This window comes from Chrysemys picta, chromosome 21 (assembly GCF_011386835.1).
Source record: "Chrysemys picta bellii isolate R12L10 chromosome 21, ASM1138683v2, whole genome shotgun sequence".
NCBI classification, from domain to species: domain Eukaryota; kingdom Metazoa; phylum Chordata; order Testudines; family Emydidae; genus Chrysemys; species Chrysemys picta.
Genome location: NC_088811.1, coordinates 8,588,030 through 8,615,151, shown reverse-complemented (window position 1 = coordinate 8,615,151; position 27,122 = coordinate 8,588,030). Strand labels below are relative to the sequence as shown.

Sequence of the window (27,122 nt, the reverse complement as noted above, 5' to 3'; positions counted from 1 at the left end):
TTAAATAATTCTATAGTGGTGCTGTACGACGGACTCCGCAGCTCTGCCTATCAAGGTTTGTCCATGTAATGTGTCCAGACATCTCCCCAAGATGTTGGCAATCATTAAAATAGACAAAAGAATATCTACTAATATATGAGTACTTGAATGGAGAGGTGTTAGGAAGATAACAACCCCTTGAGTAGATATTAGGGAGAACTATAAATAAGTTTGTTTCTAAATTAAGGAAAACCTATTTGTGGAAAGAAAACACCTATATTACTACATGTGAATTAGCTGGAAGATGAGATCCCAGATACTAAACTATATTTATTAGGCTATGAGAAAGGGAGCTTTGGCTACAGCAAGAAATTTTTCTGGACTATTTTATCTTCTGTGTCTCTCCCTATGGTATTTCTATACACCGTAACATCTAGATGCTTACTAAAAGAAAGTTTTCACTGTGAGAAGGGAAGATGCTTTTTCAGATGCGTGTAGGTAATATTTCAGTGTTCTGGAACTAAGTCTTGTATCACTTCTGCACTATTTTATTAAATAGGTCATTTTTTTCCTACTTTTTATGATTTGTCACTTTCTATACAGTTACCAATAAAGTATCCTTTCATTTATGACTTCTGTAATTGTGGCTCAGAACTGTTAATTGGACAGTCACTGACAGATGCCTGAGGTGGGGGGAGGAGGGGGAAGAAAGGAGGAGAGAGAGAGAGAGAGAGAGAGAGAGAGAGAATGAACTCTGACCTTGGTTGTGGCAGAGCCAGGAGAATGCAAGGCCTTAGTGTAAGGTCTCTGATGCAAAAGGAGCTGTCATGGACCACAGAAGGGCTGGGAAAGACAAGGAGACCCAAACAATGTACAGTGTGCATGGTTACATGTGCAGTAGTTATTTTTGATAAGCATATTACTGTATGCAGTGATTAACTTTACAGAAACAAGCAACAGAGGGTCCTGTGGCACCTTTGAGACTAAGAGAAGTATTGGGAGCATAAGCTTTCGTGGGTAAGAACCTCACTTCTTCAGATGCCCTGATCTTGGCATCTGAAGAAGTGAGGTTCTTACCCACGAAAGCTTATGCTCCCAATACTTCTGTTAGTCTCAAAGGTACCACAGGACCCTCTGTTGCTTTTTACAGATTCAGACTAACACGGCTACCCCTCTGATACTTTACAGAAACGTACCATATGAAGGCATTATGTAATGTTGCAAAGGGCAGCCTGACATGTAACTTGATTTTTTTTTTACTTAAGACAGAAAAAAATAACAGCTGCTTTTTTTAGGTTATGCAGTGAAAGGATGATTTGTTTTGGGTTTGATTTTTGTTTTGTTTTGAGGGGGCATGAGGCTGAGGGTTATTGTAGAAAACTAGAGGCATCTGAGCATGTTCTGTCCCTTACTAATCTGGACCAATAGCATATTCCAGTGAATTTCAGATCTTCTTAAGGCAAAAGATTTGGGATATTAAAATCAGACTGTGCGATATGCAAATTTCATTCATGCTGTCATTATCCGAGAACTGTTTCTAGCATTTATGTCCTATTGTTCTCCATGTGGGTACTTTTAAATGGATGCAACATTTTGCAAGCTTCATGTGACTTGAGGTTCTGTTAGGGTCCTCCTGGACTACTGCCATACTGTGCAGGAAGTGAAAGGTTTCTTCACAGAGATTCAGCTATACTATGCAACTTAGAGAGGCTGGAAGTGTCATCCTTATGATTTCCCCTCACATCTCCAAATTACCAGAGATTAGTCTCGATCCCTAGCATTTTACCTGGTAGTTATATTAGGCTGCCAGCAAATCCACTTAATTGCCACAATTTCAAATATTCAAGGTGATTCTCTTAACTAAAAAGTGCTTATTTCTTATTAGTGATACAAGATGGGTGAGGTAATATCTTTTATTTGACCAACTTCTGTTGGCGAGAGATACAAACTTTTCAGCTTACACAGAGGTCTCATTTCTTATTGACCATTTAGATCAAACAAAGCTAAAACGTAAGTTTCAGGTCTTGATTCTCCTCTCTGTTGCTTGCATCAGGTTTACACTCGTGTAATTACATTGATTTCAGTGAATTTACACTGGTGGAAAGATAAATCACACCCTCAATATTTAAGAAAAATCTTCACTGAGTTATTGTTAAGGGTCTGCAAAAGGACACATCAAACAATACCTGCCAGGTGGCAATGATAGTTTGTGTTTTGTAATGTATTTGCTCATCCTGTTATCTTCCCTCAAGATTACTTGGGTGACATATAGTTGGGCACCCAGGCAGAAAGCTATCACATTTTAGCAGGAGTGACCTACATACCCAAAGTAAAAACACTAAGGCTTGCAAGGCTTTATGTCTGGTCCAGAGAATCTGTCCTAAATTGCCATAATTTTGTGGTCCACTAAACTCGAAACAGAATTTTGGTATCTCAAACAGGGAAGCATCTCAACATTTCTGGCATATACAGATACCCTTGGGAGGACTAAATTACATATTGAATTTGATAGAACTGGTTAGATTTTTACCAGCAATATTATACAAATCAGACAGTTTTACAGTCAGATATATCTTGAGTTTCCCACCTACACTGTGAGAATTGAGTCATATGCAAGATGTTATCTTAGTTGACTTCTAGTGCATGGTTTCAGAGGGGTAGCTGTGTTAGTCTGTATTGAATTGGCCATGTTAGCACTGACCCCCCATTTGGTAAGGCATCTCCCATCTTTTTATATATATCCTGCTTATTGTATTTTTCACTCCATGCATCCGATGAAGTGGGTTTTAGCCCAGGAAAGCTTATGCCCAAATAAATTTGTTAGTCTCTAAGGTGCCACAAGGACTCCTAGTTGTTTCTACTGCATGGTACAGGAGGAATCAGAGAACTTCCTAAGAGCTTTTACTCTGCACTTTTCAATCAAGCCAAGGGCTGTTATTTACTCAATAGCCATTTGAATTAAAACTTGTGTGTTTATCTATTCATGTGGACTATGTTAGCAGAGTGTAGGCCAGCTCGTCTGAAGAGTGTCTAATGGCTGGTTTAAACAATTAATTTAGTCCTTCCAGTTGCTGGTTCTATTTTAGATACAATGAGAATATTTTTGGATCAGTTTTCATAGAACATCTGGATAGCTTGGATCTAATATTTCTCATATTTACTATACTGTTGAAGTGATGAGTTCCAACAGGATTTTTAATGCCATTGTGTGTCACATGCACACCACTTGGCTCAGCAACTGTATTTTAATTACAAGTTTACTTTTTCATAATTGCAGGTCCAAAATAGTTATCTAGAAAGAAGCATGGAATCAGGAAGGAAGAGAAACTGCTGTTTCATGGTGTATCTTGAAGGTTTAGATCAGGAGAAAACTGAAAAGGAAATGGAGACTGTGAGCATCCAGAAGGCATTTCAGAAGTTCAGAAGAAAACGACAGGTAGGCATGATTGATCGGTGTCTAACTGATGTTGGGGTTTGAGATCAGTAATCCAGATATTACCTCTAGTCTAACAAAGAAGAAAAGACATCTAACAAAAAAATGATTCCATAGTATGGGGATGCATGTGTGTCTGATGTTGGTATTAAGCAGAATAGCAGAACTCAAGTGCTTTTCCCCCCCAGGATGGAATTTCCTTGTATTTCTTTCTGGCAAATTTGTTAATTTAATGTAAATTTAATAATGTAAAATGAGAAGTAGACATTATTTCTATTTGAAATATTTGTTTGTATTTTTAAGTAGTTACTATCAATACTATCTCAAACATACCGGAATAAAAATTTGGGAACTTGATCCTGCACAGTGCAGGTGGTGAAAGTTGAGTCTAGAAACACATCATAAAAATTAACGAGCAGTGCAGGAATCGTGTGTTAATGAAAGCCACTACTTTACAACTGAAGTAACTCATGCCTAGTAGCATGGGGAGCACATCATTGTGTGCCTGCTGATGGTTACACTTACGTCTCTTCAAATATGCCCATTGTCTGCCCATGTCCCATCTCTTTTTGGGTTATATATCTGCATCTAAGAGGACTGTTATGTAGGGGAAGTGAGACTTATTACTGCTCAGTGTAGAGGTCCGTGTCAACGGTTAACCTTACTTGTGCCTGTGTGTAGCCTCTGGTTGCAGGAGTGCAAGAACCTTGCACTTGCAGGGTCAAGGCCTCTAGGTTACTGGATTGATGGGAATTTCCAGAAGCCATATGTTCTATTTACAATCAATTTTATTATCTGTAAAATATATTGACCCTATAAGCCTATCACTGCTGGTTTTCCACTGCACTTGCTGTACTATTGTATTCTATTGGTCTCAAGTTGCAATGGGGGAGGTCTAGGTTGGATATTAGGAAACACTGTTTCACTAGGAGGGTGGTGAAGCCCTGGAACGGGTTACCTAGGGAGGTAGTGGAATTTCCATCCTTAGAGGTTTTTAAGGCCTGACTTGACAAAACCTTGGCTGGGATGATTTAGTTGGTGTTAGTCCTGCTTTGAGCAGGTGATTGGAGTAGATGACCTCCTGAGGTCTCTTCCAACTCTAATATTCTATGATTGATGTCAATGGAATGTTAGGACATCCGTAGTGTACTCCACAGCATAGCAGGTTTATTTTACAACTGGTCAGTCGCTGATAATAGTTCTATTTATCGCTTTTGCTACTGTGTGTGCATATGCGGCATATTCAAGACTGAAATTACTCTGGTGCCACATGGGCATCTTGCCACATCATGGCACTTTTGTTTTTTAAATATGATATTTCTGGTATCTATCTTGGGACTTTTAACGAGGCCTCTTTGCAGCCCATTTGAGCATCTGTTATGATCAATGAATCACCATATTAACCATGGAAAATGAGTCAACTGTTCAGTTGCATCTGATGTTTTTTCATCATAGTTTCAGGCTGATTGCACCTGAGTAGTGATATGCAAATTTAAAATCTTTTAGATTCCACCCAGTGAAGGGGTTTCTTATGGGTAATAAACTGGATTGCCTGCATTGCCTGGTACCCAAAGAGTGTTACTTGGCACATAAAGCTAACAGGAAAAATGACCACATGGGAATGAACCTGATAATGTCACATGAGCATCATGTCTAAATTTTACAGATAATTTATTCAAAAGTCACAGAAACCAGTTCTATATTCAGGTTGGTTTTGGACCAATCCTCACTGCAAGCAATAATCAAAATAAATCTTCCTAGCTGGCAATAAATCTTCAGCTTTGAATTTATTTACTTTTCTGGGTTTATGACATCACCACTAAGTGTTCACATTTTATTTTAAATAATCTTATGGAAGACTGAGATTTTTTCATACTACTGTGGAATAACCTCTGGACATATTAGGCTGGACTGTGAGATACTAGCCTGGTTGTACAATTCCTAGGTCAATTTGATGACATATTGGATGGAAGCATATACCACGGCTCATGGCGGTGGCTATAAATGCTTAAAATCATTAGCATGCTAATAATTTTAGCTCATGAATGAGGAATATATGTGTTTCCTTAGAAAGGACCAGTAATTTCTGCCAGTGGGTGGAAAGATTTGAAAAACACACAAGTTACACAAATTGTTAAGCTTCAATACTGATCTCCAGGTGTAACAGAGAAAAACATGACCCATAACTTCAATAACAGGAAAAGGAACGAGGAGTACTTGTGGCACCTTAAAGACTAACAAATTTATTTGAGCATAAACTTTCGTGGGCTAAAACCCACTTCATCGGATGCATGAAGTGGTTTGCCTGTTGCTAAAAATCAAAGTAATTTCTTGCCTGGAAAAATACTGAACAAGATTAACCGATCAAAATAGATCTGAATAGATGGATACTACAATGAGTGGGAAATCCCACAGAGACCTATTGTTTAAGGGAAAAAATGGGAAAAACTGTTACATTAGTGGGCATACCATCAGCTGCATTTTATCCCCTGAAAAAGATGGCTTTCCACTTAATATAATAAATTTGAACAGTATAGCCAGGGTGGAGAGTTAATTTCTTCATGTTGTCTCTAAATAAGCAATCTGCTTGTTTAATCCTGTGAACTGTTATTCCACACATTGTATTGTAATTACTGTTAAAATGATAGTGTTTTTTCCTTCTTATCTACTCCTGTGTTGTATTTCAGATTAAAGCTTTGTATATAATTGTACTGAGTTTTTGTACACAACCATTTGTGAATGTGCGCAATGGTAAAGTTCTAAAACCTGTAAGACCAATGAATCTGTTATTCCTATATTGCATTTGATGGTATATTCAGCATTTATATATAAATTATATAAATTACAGTTTAAATGCTTCAACACTGTAAAATGTTCATGGCAGTCTACATGACATATATAGCCCAGATGAGGGGGAAAAGAAAAATATTGAGGGACAAATATGTAAATTTGTCTCTCCAAGCTCTTGCTACCAGTACAAAGATTAAGTACAAGTTATATAAAACATACTAGGGAGAGTATTAAAGTTTTAATATTTCTAGTAATATAAAGGTTTCATTATTAGTACCTGGGACAAGGATTTTCAGTTATATATTAGCAACTACTGGAGTGTTATTAAAAATAAATAAATTTCATTTTGTTTGGGTAGGATTTTGTTTTTATTTGAGCTGATGAGCACAAAAACTTGATACTAGTGAAAATACAGTTGGGTGTTTTAAGGAAATCAATTATAAAGGGCCTAAAAAGATATAGTATATACTGGCGTGCTTCATATGTCTTATAAAATTAAACAACATACTTGCAAATGAATGAGCAGCAGTTGATCTTACAAGATGAGCAGCAATGTCTCTCTCCAAGCTGAGGGTGAGCTGAGCACATAACATTCTTGGGGCAATCCAAAGAGAATTTAGTTACTGAGGCTGAAATAATGTATCATCAAATTCTTACAGTACTGGAGTTAATTTTGTGGTGTATGGTTAATTTGCCAGAAAACTGCTTCACTGATCAGTACTTCTTGCAAGATACAGTGCAGTCTTAACATGGAAGACCTACAATTGCTTTTCACTATTTCACTAAGAGTATACTAAAGCAAGGTATATAGAGTCTACAGAGAACCGCCTGTAGGAAGCAAAGCATTGCATTTAGTTATATCTCCACCTGGTCTGAGAACCTGGCACATAACTTCTGTGCTCTGCTTTCCTTCCATGCCTTGCTACAACTGTTCTAGAGCAGAAGATTCCACCTTAACCTGGTATGCTGATCAGGGCCGGCTCTGGCTTTCTGGCCGCCGCAAGCAAAAAAAAAAAAAACCAAACCTGCGGCGTGTCCAGAGCCAGGGTGCCAGGGTGCAGGGGGACTCCCTGCCCTGCAGATGTGCCCCGGGTAGCGGGGGCAGGGAGAAGGAGCGGGGGGAGAGAGAGAAGGGGGCGGCCAGGGCTTCAGCGGGGCGCTGCCACGCGGCCCCTCCTGCCGTGCCCCCTGCCAGGAGGGCTCTGTACCGCTCCGGTCGGCTGGGAGGGAAGGACGCGGGCTGCCCTGCCGGGCTTGCTGCAGAGCGCTCCCGTCCTCCACGCCGCTGCCCCCTACAGGGCAGCCAGAGCGGAACAACAACAACAAAAAAAGCAGCCGTGCCGCCTTAGGATTGGGCGGAATGCCACCTCCTATAAACTGCCGCCCCAAGGACCAGCTTGCTCGGCTGGTGCCTGGAGCCGGCCCTGATGCTGATTGTCAGAGTTTACTGTGTACCACTTAGGCCTGGGGCTTCCCAGATTTCATTTGAAAAACTATTTTTGGCTACATGAAATTAGATGAACTCAGATACTTTCTCAATTGCATCATGGCAAGACTTATACTGAATGTTAGCCATTGTAAGGCATCATTTGTAAAAGCAGCACAGACACAATACACAATTACAGTGACTACAGATTGGCAAGGAGAGTCTTGGCTGTTGAACTATATGGGAGCATTGAAGAATACTGCTTTATTGTAGAAATTTTGTTATATACTTTGTAACAGGCTAGATGCTGAAAGAATTAAGGTCACACACCTATGCCTCCCCTCCAGTCTCCCTAGAAATTATTTTTTATCAGTTGAAATGTTCTCATTTTCAAGCTCTCCCTCTCTCCCCCTCTCCCCCAAAAAAATATCATGGGCTTTTTCCTGGTGCGCACTGTAACGACACATGCACAGAAGCAAACTCAGCTTTCCTACCCTGCCAGAGGATAAAATCTCAACTACCAACTCAAACAACTGTTCTGTCCCTGATACAGCTGTGAAATAATCAGAACAGCACATCTTAAAGTTCTTTTGGGGATCAAAGCAAGTTTCCTTCAAGGATGTCTTTGGCACGTAAGCCACTGCAGTTTCACCATACCCTTCTGCGTTTATCACGATTCATCATCTTTCATCTCTCCTTATTCAGTGCCTCCTTAACAGAGCACTGAATGCTGTGAGGCACAGAAAGATCAGCTTGGAAGGTGAATACCTACAGATTTCTCTGACCCCGAATGAGCAAAAAGAATATCTAGAAGAGAAGTTTGAACGGCCCTTGGATTTAAAAGAAGGAGGAAGGGTAGAAAACAAAATAAGAAAATCTCTAAACCCTGCACAGCACTCATGGGATTGATTGTTTTTGGTGAAAAACACTAGAAAGGAAGTAACAGGGAAACAGATTTGCGCAACAGGATTTCCTTCCAAGGGGCTTCTAGCAGCTACTGAAGTTGGGTAATTTAATAGCTCTCCCGTCTGGGTTTATTAAGCATGAGGTTTCTACCATTTATCAACCTGTCTTGGGGTTTCACTTTTTCTTTTCCTGAGCAAACAGTTGATAATCTGTAAAAGCCTCTCTCACCTAGGAAATTCACAATGTATTTCAAATAGTATGTATGTAGCTATATACTGAGAGTTCTCTCTTAAAGGTGAAGGGCATTGTGTCCGTTTAGCACCCCTATAAAAATGGTTATTTCCCCGCTCCCTCCCAGTTTTCAGGAATATCACCATGTGACATCTGTCCTTCTCTAGTTCACCTCTCTGCGGTGGATGCCACCAGCAAAGCAGAGGGCGACTTTAGTTTCTAATATTTCTAAGAGCAATTCACCTAAGAATTATGCCAGCTCCAGAATTTGAATTTTGATTTAAATGGTTCAGTTATAGCAAGGAAGGCTCTAGATGAGACCCATTCACTCAACTTAGATACGTAGGACCCTGGCCTAAATTAGAAATAGTAAAAAAACCCCAAAAACATGAAACAGTCACAAGATTGGTGAAATCCTACAAAGGAGTTTGCTCAGTAGGATATAGCATCCATAAAATTGAATCCAATTTTTTTTCCGAAACAGAATTATGAGTCAGGCAGTCATCCCATTAGGGGACAGTATAATAGTAGAAATAGCTGAAGGATGGAAATACTAAGGAGGCAGAAGAATTTTAATGTGGTACATGGAGATACAGTTATAATTTGTGGAATCAAATTAAGCAAATGAAACTTTAGGCTGAGTTTCGGGGAAAGTTTTCTGACAGTGAGGCCTGTGAGGTGGCGGAATAGTCTCCGAAGGGAAGTGGTGACAGTTCTGTCACTTGGGATGTTTAAAGTCAGACTGGGAGAAAAAAAAAATATAAAGCACTGGAAGCACTCATAATCCTGCATCTGCTGGGAGATAAGCTGAGAATAGTTCTGTTATGTTTCTAACATCTATGATACTGTCCTTCTCTAGGGTCTTGCTATCATTCAGACAGCCAGAACTAAAGCACTTCAATAACCATTATCCCTGCCAAGAAGTGGAACATTTCCTTCCCCCCTTTTCAAGAAATAATTTTCATCTAGGCTGTTGGATGTCAGATGCCCACTGAATCCAGTACGGTGCCATAGCTCATATCTTCAACATATTTGTCCATCACTAAAAGCCACAATGTGTAATCAGCAGTTTAATTACCCACTCTTTAAACAGTAAGCTACCCCTACCCAGGACCTGTGATCTGAGTGAACAAACAGGACAATTTCACATTTTTTTCTATATACAGGCTTTAGAAATGTGACACACCCAAGATACAATCCTAAAAGGCAATTTAGGAAACTGCATGTATCCACAGTGCAGACATCTTATGAGTGTTACACCTGGGGAAATTCTGCACCACTGCGCAATGCAGAACTTTGCAGAAATTAACATTGTGTGCGCAGAATTTCCTTTCCCCCACAGAAATGGGCTGCAGGGCTTCTGGCTGCCACTAGGGGCCACTGGACCCAGCAGAGCCCAGTTTGCACATAGAAGATATTGCTGAGGGGGCGGGGGGGGGGATAGCTAGAGGGTTCCTGGCAGCTGCAGTTCCCAGCATGCCCTAAGGGAAGGAGATGGTGGAATGCAGGAAACTCCATGCAGGCCCGGGACCAAGCATCAGGCTGTTTCTCTCTCTGGATCCCTGGGCTCTGAGAGGGAGGGGGCAGGTGTCTGGGCTTGGCGGGGGGCATGGCTGGGCTCTGGAGAGAGGGGGTATGGGTATCTGGGTAAGGGGGGCACCATGGCTGGGCTCGGAGCGGGGGGAAGGGGCAGAGAAACAGAAACTGTCATAGGGGTTTCTTTAACTCTCTACTTCTGGGGGAACTTTTGAGTGTGTCTATATTGTTACAGACATACTTGCTGACAGGTATTTTGAAATAAATTTACAAAATAAATGAAACTGATGTGATTATGTAGTGTTATTTTGACAAACAGAATTTGCAGAATTTTAAAATATTGTGCACAGAATTTTTATTTTTTTGGCACAGAATGCCCCCAGGAATAGAGTGTGATGGACTCACAGGTAAACTGCAAGCTTTCGCAAGAGCCTGAGAGACCTTAGGTATGTAGCAGAAGCTTGTTTCTATTTTAGATCCACTCCCTGGCTACTTTAGATGTTTCATTCTAATAAAACTATCATAGGTCCCTACATTTACATAATCCACCTCTTGTCAACCAGGCTATTGTAAGTAGAAATACTGAATTTTTGACCTTTAAAGCCTTATAAGCATCACATGTAACAAAGACAGGAGTACAGAACTAAAACTGAGCTTTCTTTACTTCATTTTACCTGCATTGACCCTAGCCCTTGATCAACCCAAACAGAAAAAAATCCTGCTGGGCTTCCTATGTATGCTTACCTGCTACCCCATTAACATCCTCTAAAGGGACACATCTGCATCACTTAAATATCAGATCACTGCATGGGAGTTTTTAACCCTATACTTATCTTGCATTACACAAAAGATAAAGCTATTTCTCCCCTCCGCTCCCAAATGTTTCTCTTCTATTTTATAGCTAGTATATCTGGCCAAACAGCTTTTAACACAGTCCACTGTGTCATGCCATAAATCAAATTCCCTGCGTCCTTACACAAAGGTAATCCACCCACTAGGCCGTGTTCAAACACTTAAAGATGATTTTCTGGCCTAAGACTTTCTGAAAGTGGAGGATGATTAAACTAGAAAACGGTAAATCAGATCTATGAAAAGACTTAAACCAGAAAATGACAGCATCAGTTTAAAAATATAAACTATAAATATAAAATGTATAGTTTTATAAATTTCCAATTTATAAAAATATGCTTTCTGTGTGGCATCGTTGTGCAGTTACAATTTAAAATCACCATCAATGAAACTGAATGCTGTCTTCCAAAAACAACAGTTTACAGTCACCTAATAATTAGCACTATTCAGTCTTAGCAAAAACAACAACTAGGGTGACCAGATAGCAAGTGTGAAAAATCGGGATGGGGGTGGGGAGTAATAGGAGCCCATATAAAAAAAACCCCAAATATCAGGACTGTCCCTATAAAATTGCAACATCTGGTCACCCTAACAACAACACCAGGACCAAAACCTCTGTCCCCTAACCTCAGGCAAAAGCTTGGGTAAACACATAGGGTAACATTTTCAAAAGCACACTCAGATTTTGCCTGCCTTGTTTTTGGAGTGCCCAGCTTGAGATACTGTGGGTCTGATTTTTAGCACGACTGTGCACCACAACTCCAGTAGAAGTCTGTGAGAGCTAGGGGTGTTCAGCCCCTCTGTAAATTAAGCCTCAAGGCCCAGACCCTCAAAAAGGTATTTAGGTGAACCTCAAAAAGGTATTTAGGTGCATAACTCCTATTGATTTCAATAGGACTTCAGCATCTACATACTTTGAAGATCTCACTCCAAGTATCTCTGATTGGATACCCAAAACCTAAAGCAACTAAAATTAGAGGCTACTTTTGATTATTTTGGCCCTGGGAGGGACCCAATCCAACTCACTTTAAAGGCCTTGGTAGTTTTCCCAGTCACTTTAATGGGAATTGGATGGGCTCACAGGTCTTGTGCTCTGCTCTGAAAGTTAACAGACATGGGGCTCTGTCACACACATAGAGGTAGCAAGTTCCAGAATTGAGGAAACTTCTGCCTCCCCAGGTTACAATCTAGCTTCTGTCAAGAGAAGACTCTCAGGAGATCTCACGTGTTGGGATGGTGCATGTAGAGAGAGAGAGAGAGGGCTGACTGTGTTGTATCTCTCAGGAGACTATTTGAACTTATGGTAGCCTTGTGTGGCTGCCCCTGAAATGTTACAGAGCACTTCTCTGCCCCTGTCCGCAACATGCCATGCCGCATCACACCCTTACATCCAAGAGGGAGTGGCATATATTGGTACTAAACTCCTCCTTTTCCAGGGGGATCTAAGCCAAGTGCTCAATGGAATAGGAACAGAACATGCTCATGATTAGATCTGAGGCATGAAATGAACCTGTTTTGGACTGTGGTCTGTGTTTCAACTTTCTATACAGTAAATTCTGGGACCACCAGACTCACTGAGAGGCAGCTTTGCCTAGTGGACAGACAGCATGGGGCTGGCAGCCAAGAACTCTGAGTTCTCTTAATTCTCTATATGTACAGTGTGGATAATAATCCTCCGCTACCTGATAGGGGTGTTTTGAAGATGAATTAATTAATGTGTGTATAGCACTTTTGACAGCAAAGTGTTATATAAAAGCTAGGTCTTATTACTGAAGCTGTTGGAAACAGGAAATGAACAAGAGAGGCAGGAAGTAGTTTTGCACAGTCATGGGTTTTAAATCCATATTACATAACTATTATCACTAGAATGCTGTCTTCCCTGAGCCATATTTCAAATGAATGGAAAATATGTGTTGGAGAGTGGGATAAAGCACTGCTTTATACAAATGGGTACCTTCAAAACAAAATATAGCTGGGAACTACCATGTCTGTGAACACTTCGATTATATATTGCATGCCTTTTCCCTACCCTTCATCTGCCTTGAGTCTTTTTGCCCTGTAGGCTCTTTGGGGGCAGGAACTGTATCTTCCTATATAGCTGTACAGGCCCAGATCTTCACAGGTATTTAGGCTCCTAACTTCCATTTAAATCTTTTCCCCTTCCTCCTCCAAAATACTCAGTTCAGACATGGCACAGCACGGGGCAGGCACCAAAATTCTACTTTATGACATTGCAGTTTGTTCCCAGATAAAGGATTCTATTACCAAGTCAGCATTGTCATCTCGCTACCGCTGAAATATACAGGAGAGAATATTTGAGGTGAGAGCTTGTATATCATTTGTACTGGTTCAAGAACATGTATCATAAACATGAACTATGTGAACAATAAGCATAACAATAAAACTAGGGTTTGTTACATTCCCTTTTGTTGCAGAATTCCCAACAGCAGAAACTGGTAAAACAGCAGGAAATGTACAACCAACTCTTTTCATGCCTTTCAACAGTTAAAACACCCACACCAAACCACTTTCTTCAAAGGTGCCAACCCTACAAACACTTATGCGTGTGCACAATTTTTCTTACGTAATTTCTCTTGAAATTAGTGGGAATACTCATATGCACAAAGTTAAGTGCATGGGTAAGTGTTTGCAGGATTGGAGTCTAAGATCTAAATTGTATACCTGAAAAGTTTCCAGATGGTATCATCCAGGTGCAATTCAGCAAACTCTTCCAGGCTACTGAGGAGGGAGTTCAGAATCAGTCTCCAGATCCTATAAAAATTCAGGGCCTCATTTCTGATCATAGCTGAACGTTTTACAGAGGAAGGAGTTCTGCCCCCTGCTCTCTAATGTGTGCTACTTGGCAGCCCAAATCTGCCCCCACACTGAAAGCTCTGATGCACAGAGCATGCCAGAAGTAAGATGGAGAGGGTCTATAAAACTGAGCGCTAAGAGGTATTGTGTGAAGAAGCATTCTGGAGTCTTCTGTAAATTAGACCAGTCCTTAGTACTGCCCAGAATCCAAGAGTGAAAAGGTGACTTAAAAGCTCCTTTATATCCCTCCCCCATGGGCGGCACCTTCTCAAATGTACCTCAGCACAGAATTTTAGCCAAAATATTTAATAATGTAGATCTCTCTGAAGTAACTATATGATTGTCTTGAATTGAGACACTAAAGATACAATTCCTTGTTGTAAATGAGCACAGACTGGGACCTTTCTTTACCTCAGATCGTCCAGGGACTGAAAATCTCTTTAGTGTTAAAACAGATTGACAGGAAGGAGGGCACCTAATCTCAGAAAGGATCAGTGAGGGGTCAGAACCACTAGCAATGAACCCAAATTTACCAGGGTGCCTTATATGTGGGAGAGAATTCTGGGACACATTTATATCTTAGATCTGGGGATATTCAAAGCCTATGAATGATTTTGTACTGAGTCTCACATATCCCGAGCTTTAGACATATCTTTTATTCCCTTTCTTCTTCTTTTCCATTTGTCCCCGTCAATGGCACAACCCACAGAGACCTTCCCAGAGTTTTTTTCACCTGTTCTCCTACCACAATTTCTGTTTTGATCAAAGGCCTTACATAATAGAGATCGCTCCCCTGCTAATGCCTACCATATCTATTTATTTTCCTAAAAGAGACTGTGTTAAACCTAACTTAATCTGCTCACAAATCTGGAAACTTATCAAGTGTCATAGCTGAAAATGGGGGAGGAAGCGAGGGAAGAAGGACCTCAGGAGACCATGGGAAGCTTGAAGCTCTTCAAAGGAAAATAATTTGTTTATCGCAAACATGGATCATTAGCAAAGTGGCAAGATAGATTACAGAAAACCTGATTATTTACTGTGTGCCAACAGTGCGCTCTGCATTGTATAAACATGTAAGAAACCACTTAGGAAAAGCAGATAGATGTACAGTTAGTTTAACTGTTGTTATTGATATACACATTGCTAAAGCACCCATCATCTGGGCATGCATTATGTACATTAGAGATACATCAAATTCCCATCAAGGGATCCTTGCTCTGCTTTTCTCCCTCCTCACTAAGAACTGTTTACTTGAAGAAAGACTAAATCCAGATGGTGGCCATCCAGGGGGACATAGCCAGGGCAATTGTGTAACTGGTAGGAGAAGGTCTGGACAAAGAGATAGGTCTTGCAACATGACCTAGTAGTGGTCAGGTTTGGTCTCAGTTGGATCTCTGACCGAAGAGAATTTCACAGTTGGCAGCCCTACTCTGAGGTTCCCCTTAAATATTTTAGTAGAGAATGATGTCTGATGTATCTGTATTGATGCGTTTGGGGGTGGAGGGTATGTGGAGGTGTCTCTGAAGTAGTCAATCAATTTAGGACTGTAAAGCATGCATGTATGTATATCAGATGTATGAAAAATGACTATTGAGTTCATGAATTTCTCTGTGACTTTGGGAGTTTTGTTGCTGCTGAATCAAGATCTAGAGCTTTATCTTTCTATCTGGTAACTAGCTGGAAATAAAATATGACTTACTGGTATCCATTCTCTGTATACACTAGAGGGATGATTTCTATAATCACATTGATTACAGCAATTATATTTTAGTTTCAGCAGAGCCACGCTTCTGTGGCAATATAGGTTGTCAGATTTCAGACTGGTAGCCGTGTTAGTCTGTATCAGCAAAAACAACGAGGAGTCCTTGTGACACCTTAGAGACTAACAAATATATTTGGGCATAAGCTTTTGTGGGCTAAAACCCACTTCATCAGATGCATGGAGTGAAAAATACAGTAAGCAGAACATATATTATAGCACATGAAAAGATGGGAGTTGCCTTACCAAGTGGGGGGTCAGTGCTAACAAGCCAATTCAGGTGGAAGTGGCCTATTCTCAACAGTTGACAAGAAGGGGTGAATACTAAGGGAGGGAAAATTACTTTTGTAGTAACAAGGCCAATGCAATCAAGGTGGCCCATTTCAAACAGTTGACAAGAAGGTGTGAGTATCAGCAGAGGGGAAATTACTTTTTGTAGTGCCCCTTCCACTCCCAGTCTTTATTCAGGCCTAATTCGATGGTGTCCAGTTTGCAAATTAATTCCAGTTCTGCAGTTTCTCGTTGGAGTCTATTTTTGAAGTTTTGTTGTTGAAGAATTGCCACTTTTAAGTCTGTTATTGAGTGTCCAGGGAGGTTGAAGTGTTCTCCTACTGGTTTTTGAATGTTACAATTCCTGATGTCTGATTTGTGTCCATTTATTCTTCTGCGTAGAGACTGTCTGGTTTGGCCAATGTACATGGCAGAGGGGCATTGCTGGCATACGATGCCATATATCACATTGGTAGATGTGCAGGTGAATGAGCCCCTGATGGAGTGGTTGGTGTGGTTAGGTCCTATGATGGTGTCCCTTGAATAGATATGTGGATCCCTTGAATAGATATGTGGGTTTGTTGCAGGGATTGGTTCCTGGGTTAGTGTTTTTGTTGTGTGGTATGTAGTTGCTGGTGAGTATTTGCTTCAGGTTGTGTTTTCTTCACAGTGAGTGACAGGAATTGATATGCTGAACTCTCCTTAGCACCCGATGCTTAATCCTCTGAGCTGCTGAGTGCCCTTAACTTCCACTGACTGCAGTGGGAGTGGACAGTGCTTAGCACCTCTATGGATTAGGCCTTAAGCCAGTTAGAGTAAATATCCAATGCATTTGGAGGGGACTAAACCTCATGGCAGTTACCTTTATTTAGAACGCTGCAGCCCTGGCATCTGCATTGCAGGAGGATCTCATTGTCTAAAGCAGTGTTTCTCAATGACTGGTTTGTGGACTGGTACTGGTCCCTGAGATCAACCTGACAGAGTTTAGGAAGGTAGCTGATATCAAAAAGGTTGAGAAACACTGGTCTAAAGTACAGTAGGAAAGATTGAATTTGCTATTGGGTATGTAAACTAGTGTTCGTAAGTGCCTAAATCCAGATTGTAAAAGGTTTACACATCATATACAAACAATGCCATCTTCCGATTTACTTAGTTATATGCACATGGCATTACTATATTCCTTCATCCTGACCCAACAGATGCAGAAGGCTCTAAATGCAGTCAAACTGCTGTAATTCCACTGTGCATGGGGCAGATGGAAAGAGGCATTCCCTGAAGTCTGGTCTGTGGCATCTTTCTCCATGGTACCATGGAGGGAAGCTTGTGGGGTAGTGGATGTGCATAGCCAGTGGATTCTCAACTACCTGGATCTAATAGCTAATGCCAGACCCCCCACCGCAAACTGTAGTAGCTGGTGCATTACTGCTTCATTTCTGTCCCTCCCAGACCCTAAAGAGCTTTCACAAGGCCCAGAAAACTTATCAGCATCCGACTGCAATTCTTTGTGTAGCGGCACACTGGGGCCTCCCTGTCCTGTGCACTGTACAAAAACGTAAGAAAACATGGTTCCTGCCATGAAGAACTTACAGTCTAAAACATGCAATATACGAAGGGTGTGGCAGGAGGCTACAATCAAAATCAGAACAGCTCTTAAAAGAACAGTCTATATTTGTATGTGGCTGCACGTGCAAATATATCAGACACATCAACCCTGCCCAATTTTCCATCAGTCTGTTTTTCTCTGTAAATAAAGACAGAGATCCAGATCCTTGGCTAGTATACACAGGTGAAGCTCCATTGACTTAAATGGAGCAATGTTGATTTACAGCAGCTTGAGGATCTGACCCAGCAAGTTCTTTGATTTTGTTCTTTCCGCTACCACTATCACTAGATTCCACATTATGAAAACACTCCATCCTTTAAAGTACAACGCTACCCATTCTACAGTACATCTAGTCTAATAGAAGTTATTGAGCCGATTGAGAAACGCGAAGACAGCACGGGGGCAATAGCCACAAAGTATTTTATTATATTAATCTACCAAAATAGCATAATAAATATGTATATGAAAGGTAGGAGAAATATATTAAAAGGGTGTCACTCGTGATCACTCTTCGCCCTTTGGCTCATTAACTGAACTGATGATTCTCACCAGTGCTCCGAGTGAGAGTGTGTTTCTCCAAAGTAGTTCTGAGTGTCAAAAAGCATTTGTGCGCAGAACCAGAGCTGAAGATTAAGATATAAATTAAGCATTTATGAAGGCACAAAAAGCATCCTGATGTCCTTTTTTATAGCTTCGTATAAGGGTAATGGCAATAAATTATTTGACATGCTACAAGGACACTTCACCCTTGTGCGAACATTGATTGCTTTACTTTGCTGCATCTCATTGGGATTGAATTTATATCTCATCCCTATGTTTATATACTCTGATTAGGGCAAGATTTGCTTGTTTGTCTCGAATATATTCTTTAGAATTAAGGCAAACTGAGCTCTTCTCTCATAGACAGGTATATCACTGATATTTTCTTTTACTGTCCAGTATCACATCTAACTTAACTGGCATAGCCCTATCACGCCTCTAAACAGCTGAATGATTCATTGTATATTATGATAAAACAAATTAATATCAAACTGCAGGTATAATTACAGGAACCAAAGCTATGAATTCTTTTGAGTTATGTACTGGCCATAACTGACCACTAAATAGCATCCAACCACTGTGCACAGAAGATCAACTCTGTGAGTATTTCAGACACTCAAGGAGTGCAAAACAAATCTATAGGCCATATATCCTAGGTATAAAAACAACAGTGGTGATATGTACACGGTAAGTATCTTTGTCCCATCCATCATTGTCCTGCAGGGCTGGTGAGAGGCAGGGAAGGGACAATTTCCAAGTGAGATGTCTGGGCATTTGGGAAAAGCAAAAAAGACAAGGAGTACCTCCCTACTATAAAGTTTTAGGAGGCTGTTATGTCTCAAAGGGCTAGAGCCATGCTGCTGGGGGGTACGCAGCCTGACCTGGAGGTATTAGGCTTGCTCAGTGCAGGAGGAGATGAATGCCACTAAGTGCTGACCAGTAGAGGTTACTATACATGTATAACAGGTGTAGTTCGTAGGGGATGTGTGAGAGAGGGGTTAGCATCAGGGTCACATCATTATCCAGTCAAACACTACCCACTAGTGTTCTTCTAGTGAAGTCCCAATCTGCACCCTCCTCTCCGTGCTCTAAGGGAGTGCAAGGCACCAAATAATGGCTGCTTCTTGTGAGAGCTGGGGATAAAGGGGCTCCCTGTGCCCTCTCCCCTTCGAGGTGCCATAATCTGTCCCTGAGGGTTTTTTACATATAATCTGAGCCATTTCCAACAACGCATTTTTCTAGGCATCATAATAACTCTATTTGAGAGATCTGGGAATGGTACTTCCCAATAATAGGATTGTAGAGCATGATTCTGTGTGCTACTCAGCACCATCCACTCCTATGAAGTCAGTTGGAGCTGAGGGCACTCTGCACTTTGAGAGAGGCACTCAGCAGTTTTCAGGATCAAGTCCAGAGAGATTAGAAACAGGAAAGCACTACTACTGGTAGGTCATCTTGTCCAGATCTCTGCCAGTTGAGGATTTGTACTTTGTCCAGTCTAGTAGTAAATGACTCAGGCAGTGAAGCTTCTATCATTTCTGCTGGGAAACAATTCCCCAGGTTAATAGAGCTCATTGTAAGGCAGACTATCTTGATAATCAGCCTCATATTTTAGCTGCAACCCATTACTCCGAATTATGCCCCCTCTGACCTCCCAAAACAATGTTAGGGGCTCATTTCAAATGCACTTTCAAATCATGACCGTTTTTTGTACTGCTCTCTTGTTTTCCCAGAAAATATGCATTGCTCCTCCAGACACAGGGCTAGATCAATTTACATCATGGGCAGGGTTGAGATGGCTTGACACACACCCTGCTTGGCTATTGATGGCTTTATTGTCAAAACATCTTTTGTGCTACTTTTAGTCCTGTAGAATGAACCTAGCGAAAGGGAAATTGAACTGTTCTCAGTGGCTAAAGTTCTCTCCCTACTGCACATTTTGAGCAACTCAGCTGGGCACTGGGTGGATGGTAGGGAAGAATCCTCTGTCCTCAGGCTACTGAACAGGAGAAGAACCACCCTGTGGCTGATATTCATGACAAATGGCTATAGTACAGCAATTCTCAAACTGTGGGTCATGACCCCAAAGTGGATCGTGGTCCCGTTTTAATGGGGTCACCAGGACTGGCATTCGACTTGCTGGGGCCTGGGGCCAAAGCCTCACTGCCCGGGGCCAAAGCCCAAGCCCTTGGGCTTCAGTCCTGGGTGGCGGAGTTCAGGTTACAGCCCCCCCCCCCCCCCACCGGGGACAGAAGTCCTTGGGCTTCAATTTTGGCCCCACCAGGCTTTGGAATTGCTGCCTCTCCTCCACCCAGGACAGTGAGGCTCATGTGGGTTCAGGCTTCACTCCCTACCCCTGGGGTCATGTAGTAATTTTTGTTGTCAGAAGGGGGTCCCGGTGCAATGAAGTTAGAGAACCCCTGCTCTAGTAGCTTCCAAAGCACCTTTCCAGGGAAAGAAGAACCAGGGGTAGATATCTCAGCTTTGTTTCTCCACCAAGTCCACATGCTCCCTGCCCAAACCACAACACAGCACAAAGAGCCTCACAGAACTACAGTGGGGTGTGTACCCCTACCATGGTCTCCTCAAATCATGCCCCAGGACCATGAAACTGCACTAGTTGTGCTGCCACAGCGGGACAGCTGCATCAGCAGTGGAGAGAAAAGGAAGATTTGCCTCCCTGTGTTTTGGGGATTATGACGAATAAATAACCAGATAACACATCGGTGTGAATTTGGGCTCTGATTGACAAAGGAAACTGTTAAGGAGTTCATCAAGGGACAGCTTGATTCTCCCCTAGCCTGCATGGCTTTCTGAAGAGTAGAGACTGCCAGAGTAAAGGATATATACAGTGTTGTTGTAGACATGTTGGTCCCAGCATATTAGAAAGACAAGGTGCGCGAGGTAATATCTTTAATTGGACCAACTTCTGTTGGTGAGAGAGATAACTTTGGACTTTACACAGAGCTCTTGTTTCTCTCACTAACAGAAGTTGGTCCAATCAAAGATTTTACCTCACCCACCTTGTCTCCCTGAATAAAGGATGTCAACAAACAATGCACTGTTTATAATCTGAAATTATAATACATATTATTAGTGTAACCAGAGATTTCATGGTTGTGGAACCTTAAACCAGAGACAACAGGGAAACAAGTCCCACAGATTGTCAAAACTTTCTGCCCAGCCACACTTTAAAGAGATGACTCATTCTGCAGAGGTAGATTGGAATAGTGAGCAGTACTTGAGTGACACCTAGTGGTGAACATTTGATTTACAGCCCAACATGCTAAAATTGTATCAGTTTTTTTATATTTTTCAGAATCGATTCAGAATCAGATCGTCAATGGTTCTTTCTGCTGCTTGTTTTTCTGAATACTCACACACTATCCCAGTTCATTGTTGTTAGTCTAAAAAATCCCTGTGCCCGATTCTCCTATTACACCTATGTAAATTAGGAGTAACTCCACTGAAATCAATAGTTACACCAGTATAAAATCTTTTGAGGAGAGAATCAGCCCCTTGATCTTTTGGATGTTCTGGATATACATTATATTAGGGTTGTACTGCATCACTGCCATGAAATGACAAGATGCGAGGTATTAGACGTCAAAAAGAAAATCAATCTTTTTGATTAGGTCTCTCCAGTCTATATTTATAGCAGATCAAGAATTAATTCAGCAAAACTGAGCATTTGAAATGTTAATTGGCTTGCTTGGTGAATAATTCCTAATATGTACTCTAGAGATATAAAATAACTGGGGTTGTTTTGTTTTGCTGTACAGATGGTCTCCTTCTTCTACAATGCAATTTCAGTAAGGAAATTTATTTGTGATTGAGAGCGAGTGTCATAAATAGAAACCTATTATCTGCAGTAATGATAGGAGAAGGGCCTCATGTTAGAATGATCAAGAATGAGGAGAGAAAAAAGCCTAATGTTGCAATTAACTTCAGTTTGCGACCTGTCAGAAACCTCCTACTTTATAAGAAATTCTGTGTTGGGAAAGGACGAAAAGGGGGGTAGAAGGAAAATATTCTTTGAAAATCTAATTTAAAGCACATGGTGCCCTCAGATAACACAGTAAAAGATAATCTGGTTCTACAGGTAAATATCCTGTCAAGAGATTCAGAACTGAACCATGATTAAAATGAACAGAGTGTATAATTTCATGAATAATACACATTTCCACTCAATATTCTATATGTCTGATTTCACAACCAAAGTTTAACGTCTGTGAACTTCTGTAATACAGATCCTTCAGCGTTTCATTTCCTATTTTTAAAGCAAATTTAGTGCTCAAGATTGGTGCTAGATCGGCAGCTTTGATGACCTCTAGTCATCCACAGAGCAGTGCAAGCTTCCCCCCACACCACTTCACCAGTGTGTCTGAGTCTAGATCTGTGATACAGACACCAGTCCAGTAGGAACACAGAAACATCAAATCATTTAACACTGGCAACTGAGCAACCATTATAAAAATAATGCCATCTAGCTCTAATCTATATCACATTTCATTGGTTAACCTCGGAGCGCTTTACATCATTATCTCCCTTTTACAGGTGGAGAAACTGAAGCATAGAGAAGTGATTTGCTCAGGGTCACCCAGCAGGCTAGTAGCAGAGCCAGGAATAGAACACATATCTCCTGAGTCCCAGGCCAGCGTGCTATCTACTAGTCCACCCTGCCTCCCTCTTATTTGGTAATGTTTTGTTGTTTCTGTACTGTCAGGGACTAGATACAAACTGGTGACCTAGTGATTAAATGTTCCATATCACATTACCAATCCAACTGTGATCTATTCTTTTCAAATATAGGATCTCCAGACTGCCATCAAAAGTATAGCCAAAAATAATTGGCTAAAGTTACTACAAATTCTTTCGTACACAATAATCCTTGATTTAGAATGTTGTTACCTATATTAAATGATGATTTAATATGAAACAGCAATCTGTCAATAATAATAGATCTCAAAAGTAGATTTCAAAGAGCTTTGGAGAGGCAAGTAAACATGATCATTTTCATTTTAAAGATGGAGGAACTCAGGCAGAGAGTAGTTACAGTTCAAATTTTCATTCACCCCTGAAAATACAGGCCTGAGGTGTCTGAAGTAGAGCACTCAGAAACGGAGGTGCCCAAAATTATGGTCTAAATGGAAAGAATCACCATTCTGCAGGACATTGGATCAGGCCTATAGTGGCTATTTTGGAACATTTGGGCCTAAATGACTTGCACAAGGTCACACAACAGACCAGTGGCAGAGCTCAGATTATATTCTAGATTTCCTGACTCCTCCTTTACGCCCTGCCCTCTAAACACATTGTCTCCCCATCTTCTTTTGTGACCTTATTCTATAAAGAGCCGCTTCTGTTGCGAACAAGAGCTGGTGATGAGAAATAGCCTGTCTGGCTATTGAGCGTACTGACATGGTAAAAGGTTAGTCTGGCCCTTTGCTATTTAAAAGTTGACTACCATGAGAGGAAAACATAAAACCACCAGAGCTACCCAGGAAGATCTACAACATGTAAATTGTCTTAAATCAGTTCTCTGTATGCAGGTAATTACATTTTTATGAGGGAGTAAATGTTTAATATCATTGTTTGTGTGTCTTAGGCTGGTAAAACATACTTTAGAGTCTGCAATGCTCCTACTGCTATGGCAGTCCCTTCTAGCGATGATCAACACAGAGGGGTTTCTGCTGCAGTTCAGAGAGCTGTTTTTGCTGTCATTTGAAATTATCTCTGCATTAAGTATTTAATTCATATACCAGAGGGGGGCAGAGGGGAGAGAGAGACTTGCATGGAGGGATGCTGCAAGCCTGGTAGCTCCCAGATTTTCCCACCATTTCTCCGCCTGTCTGTTTGCAAAGTCCATGTAGCTCTTTAAGGTCATGATCCTGTGCCATTGATATCAATGGGAATTTTGTCACTGACTTCATTGGCATGGGATTGAGCTCTAAATCCATTTCTCCCCAAACAAGTGTATCAATGCTGCAGCACATTAACATCGGTGTTTTAGTCATAGTTTTTCCAGTCCCTGAATACCGATTGCTGAAGGAGCCATCATGGGCCAGCTGAGCTGGTGAAACTGACGACCAACTGCTGGGCATCTGAAGCATCTGCCTAACCCCTGACCAAGCCTGACAACCTCCCCTCCTCTACAACTTAATCCAACACGAGTCCTTCAACTAGCATTCCCCCTTTGCCTGGAGTCAAGTTCACAGGAGAGCAGAAAGGAGGAGTGGTATTGTTAGGCTGAGGAAGAGGAGGAGGACTGGGTACCTTGTCTGTCATGCGTACTACCTAATATGCATCAAAACTGTCTCCTGACATCCCCAGCTACCGTTCCCATGACTGGTCTTTGTGTTTCTGCTTTGAAAAGCCTACCACCCTACATTGCACTCATGAGCAACCTTACAGCAAAACCCAATCTCTGCTCAGCATGGCCCTGTGCTGCAAACTTGGGACCTGGATATCAAATGACCTATAGTTTGTGGTCATGTGGAGCTGGGGTTTTGGTGCAGGCCCACCTCTAGTGGGAGCATCTGGTAAGGAAACAAATTTCAGTATAATGCTTTCCAATGGGTCCTTACAAACAGGAAGGAAAAAGATTTTCAACTTGACTTTGTCCCCTTAAATGATTGTCATAGAGAATTGTTCAAGAAAAAATAAATAAAACAACATCCCACATATTGTTCATACCAATATTTCAGGTTTATTTATGACTAGCTGACTAGTTAAAGAAATTGCACTGTCCGACTGGGTTAGCCCTTTGAAAGAAATATGATGTGATAGGATAACAGAGCTCTACAAAATAGTACTATAGTACATCACCGCTTGTGTGATACAAAAGTGTTAAAAGAAATAATTTTCAGTACATCAAAGGTTATGATGTACCTATAATAAAATGAAACAATTAACACATGCACATACATACACTACATCCAGAATAAACAGTTAACTAAGGGTATATAAAAGTGACGGATCAATGACATTTGAAGAGAAGCTTTTTGTGAATTCTCCCACCCTTTTAGCCTAGCAGAAGAATGTAAACTGCTCCTATCTTCTTTTTCTGCACAGTCATGCTGAACGGAGTACATCAAGCTGAGACCAACAAATCCATTGTATTGTTGGGCTCCAAGTGAAATCAAGTGCTGCCTTTTACTTCCTCATTTCAGTCTGGTGATATGCCCAATGGTAGTATCCTCATTGCAGAGTACCCTTCCTCCAGAAGGATTATAAAGCACTTTACAAACTATACCATGAATATGGCCCACGTTTCAAGGTGAAACATAACAATTGTTCAAGAGCAATACCATGTAGCACTTTACAACAGGAGGTGAAGAATACTGTATCCTTTGAAGCTAGAGAAGAATATCTAGATAAGAATAGTGTAGCTACCCAGTTGTCCAGGAAACAAGGATGAACGTCCCTCCTGTTGCAAAAAGACTTTACATGGTCACATGTGGTTAGGAGGACCTTCTTGCTGCACATGGGTCTTCCTCAGAAGTTTCCCAACCATGTCTTGAGCATGCCAACCCCTGCCTAGGAGACCTAATGAGATCACAGACCAAGGTAGTTTGGTTATTAAACCAAAGAAGGAAGAGGAAGAAGCATTTCTAAGCATTCTGGCTCAAATATGAGGAAAACAGAAGTGTTTCCATGAACAGATTTATGGCCTCATGGTCCTCATGTAGTTTTATCCCAGGACATTTTCTTAGGTACTGTAACATTCCCATCTGTTTTATGAGACTTAGAGAACAAAATCACTAGAGTTTATGAAAACTTTATTTCTGCTTCTGGAACTCCTCTAGAGCCTACAAAATGTTTTGTAACAAAGGTGCTCTACATTTTAGTACCATGTCAATCGCATAGAAACCTTTTTTAGAAAAGACAATATGGCAAAACTACACCTGGTTGCCCTGGTCCTATTCCATGTGAGTGCCAAAAGTCCTATTGATTTCAATGGAACAGGATCAGGCCCTTAACCATCAATGAGACCCTATCCCACACTACTCATGTCATCTAAAGGCCATGTCATGGGTTAAAAACTACACCTGTAAAAATGAAGCCCAGAACCAATTATATTGTAACATGAACAATATAATATATGCCTCCTTAAATCCCTTTTATATCATTTTTACTTAACCCCCTCAATCCCGTTCTTTAAGTCTCCTAAAAAAATCTAAAACCATCTGCCGGGCATAATAAGGATAGCAATAAGAGTAAATGATAATAATGAACAGCCAGATGTGGTAGTGGGGGAACCCTAGAACTCAGACTAATGAGCAGGGGAGGGGATTGTTGACTTTCTCCAAATAAACCCCAATGGTTAGTCAAGGGCTGCAATAATGCCAGGCTTATAGCTCAGAGGGTGGTTCAATTATGCAGTACACAGTACAATTAACTGCCTGCAATTAGAATGAGTGCCTTAATTACTGTGTTTACACTTTGTAACCTCTTTGCTAAGATCAAATAATGTCTTCTCTGCATATTAAGTTGGGCATAAACATATTTTGCTTTCCACTCCTGATTTCTTACCATATGTTAGTTTGCAGAGCCGAGATGGAGTTTGGAGAATGATAGTTACAGTATTTGGGCTGGATGGAGTATAATGTAATAGAAATTGCAAAGTTTTGTTAAAGGCAAACACCAGACTGAAGTGATTTCATGCTTAATAAATATATATGATGATGGTTTTTTATGCCTTTCACACAAATGTTCATAACTACTCCTTCCGTTTCAAAGGTTCATAAAGCAGACTTTTATCGTTTGAAGCCTCTTAAAATATGTTCTCTCTGGTGTACTATTTCCATGTCCCTTTGCATTTTGGTTGGAAATATACTTTTGGCTGCTAAAGGAGCTCTGCCGATGCATGTAAAAATTGGTGTGTTTTTCCACTACTCCCAAGTGGCTGCTTTTTAAGATTTGTGTTGTCACGTTGCACAAATAATCAGGGGCGGCTCTATGTATTTTGCTACCCCAAGCACAG

The 27,122-nt window shown here is 41.0% G+C and overlaps 1 protein-coding gene across 1 annotated transcript in view; it reads left to right on the top strand.

Annotated features, from left to right (window-relative positions):
- Nucleotides 1-27,122, top strand: part of TTLL10 (tubulin tyrosine ligase like 10) — a 204,386-nt gene that overhangs the window by 2,650 nt on the left and 174,614 nt on the right. Inside the window, exon 2 of the mRNA XM_042852868.2 lies at nucleotides 3,257-3,415. Coding sequence (XP_042708802.2) covers nucleotides 3,284-3,415 — 132 coding nt within the window. The 5' untranslated portion in view covers nucleotides 3,257-3,283. The remainder of the gene's footprint in view (nucleotides 1-3,256; nucleotides 3,416-27,122) is intronic.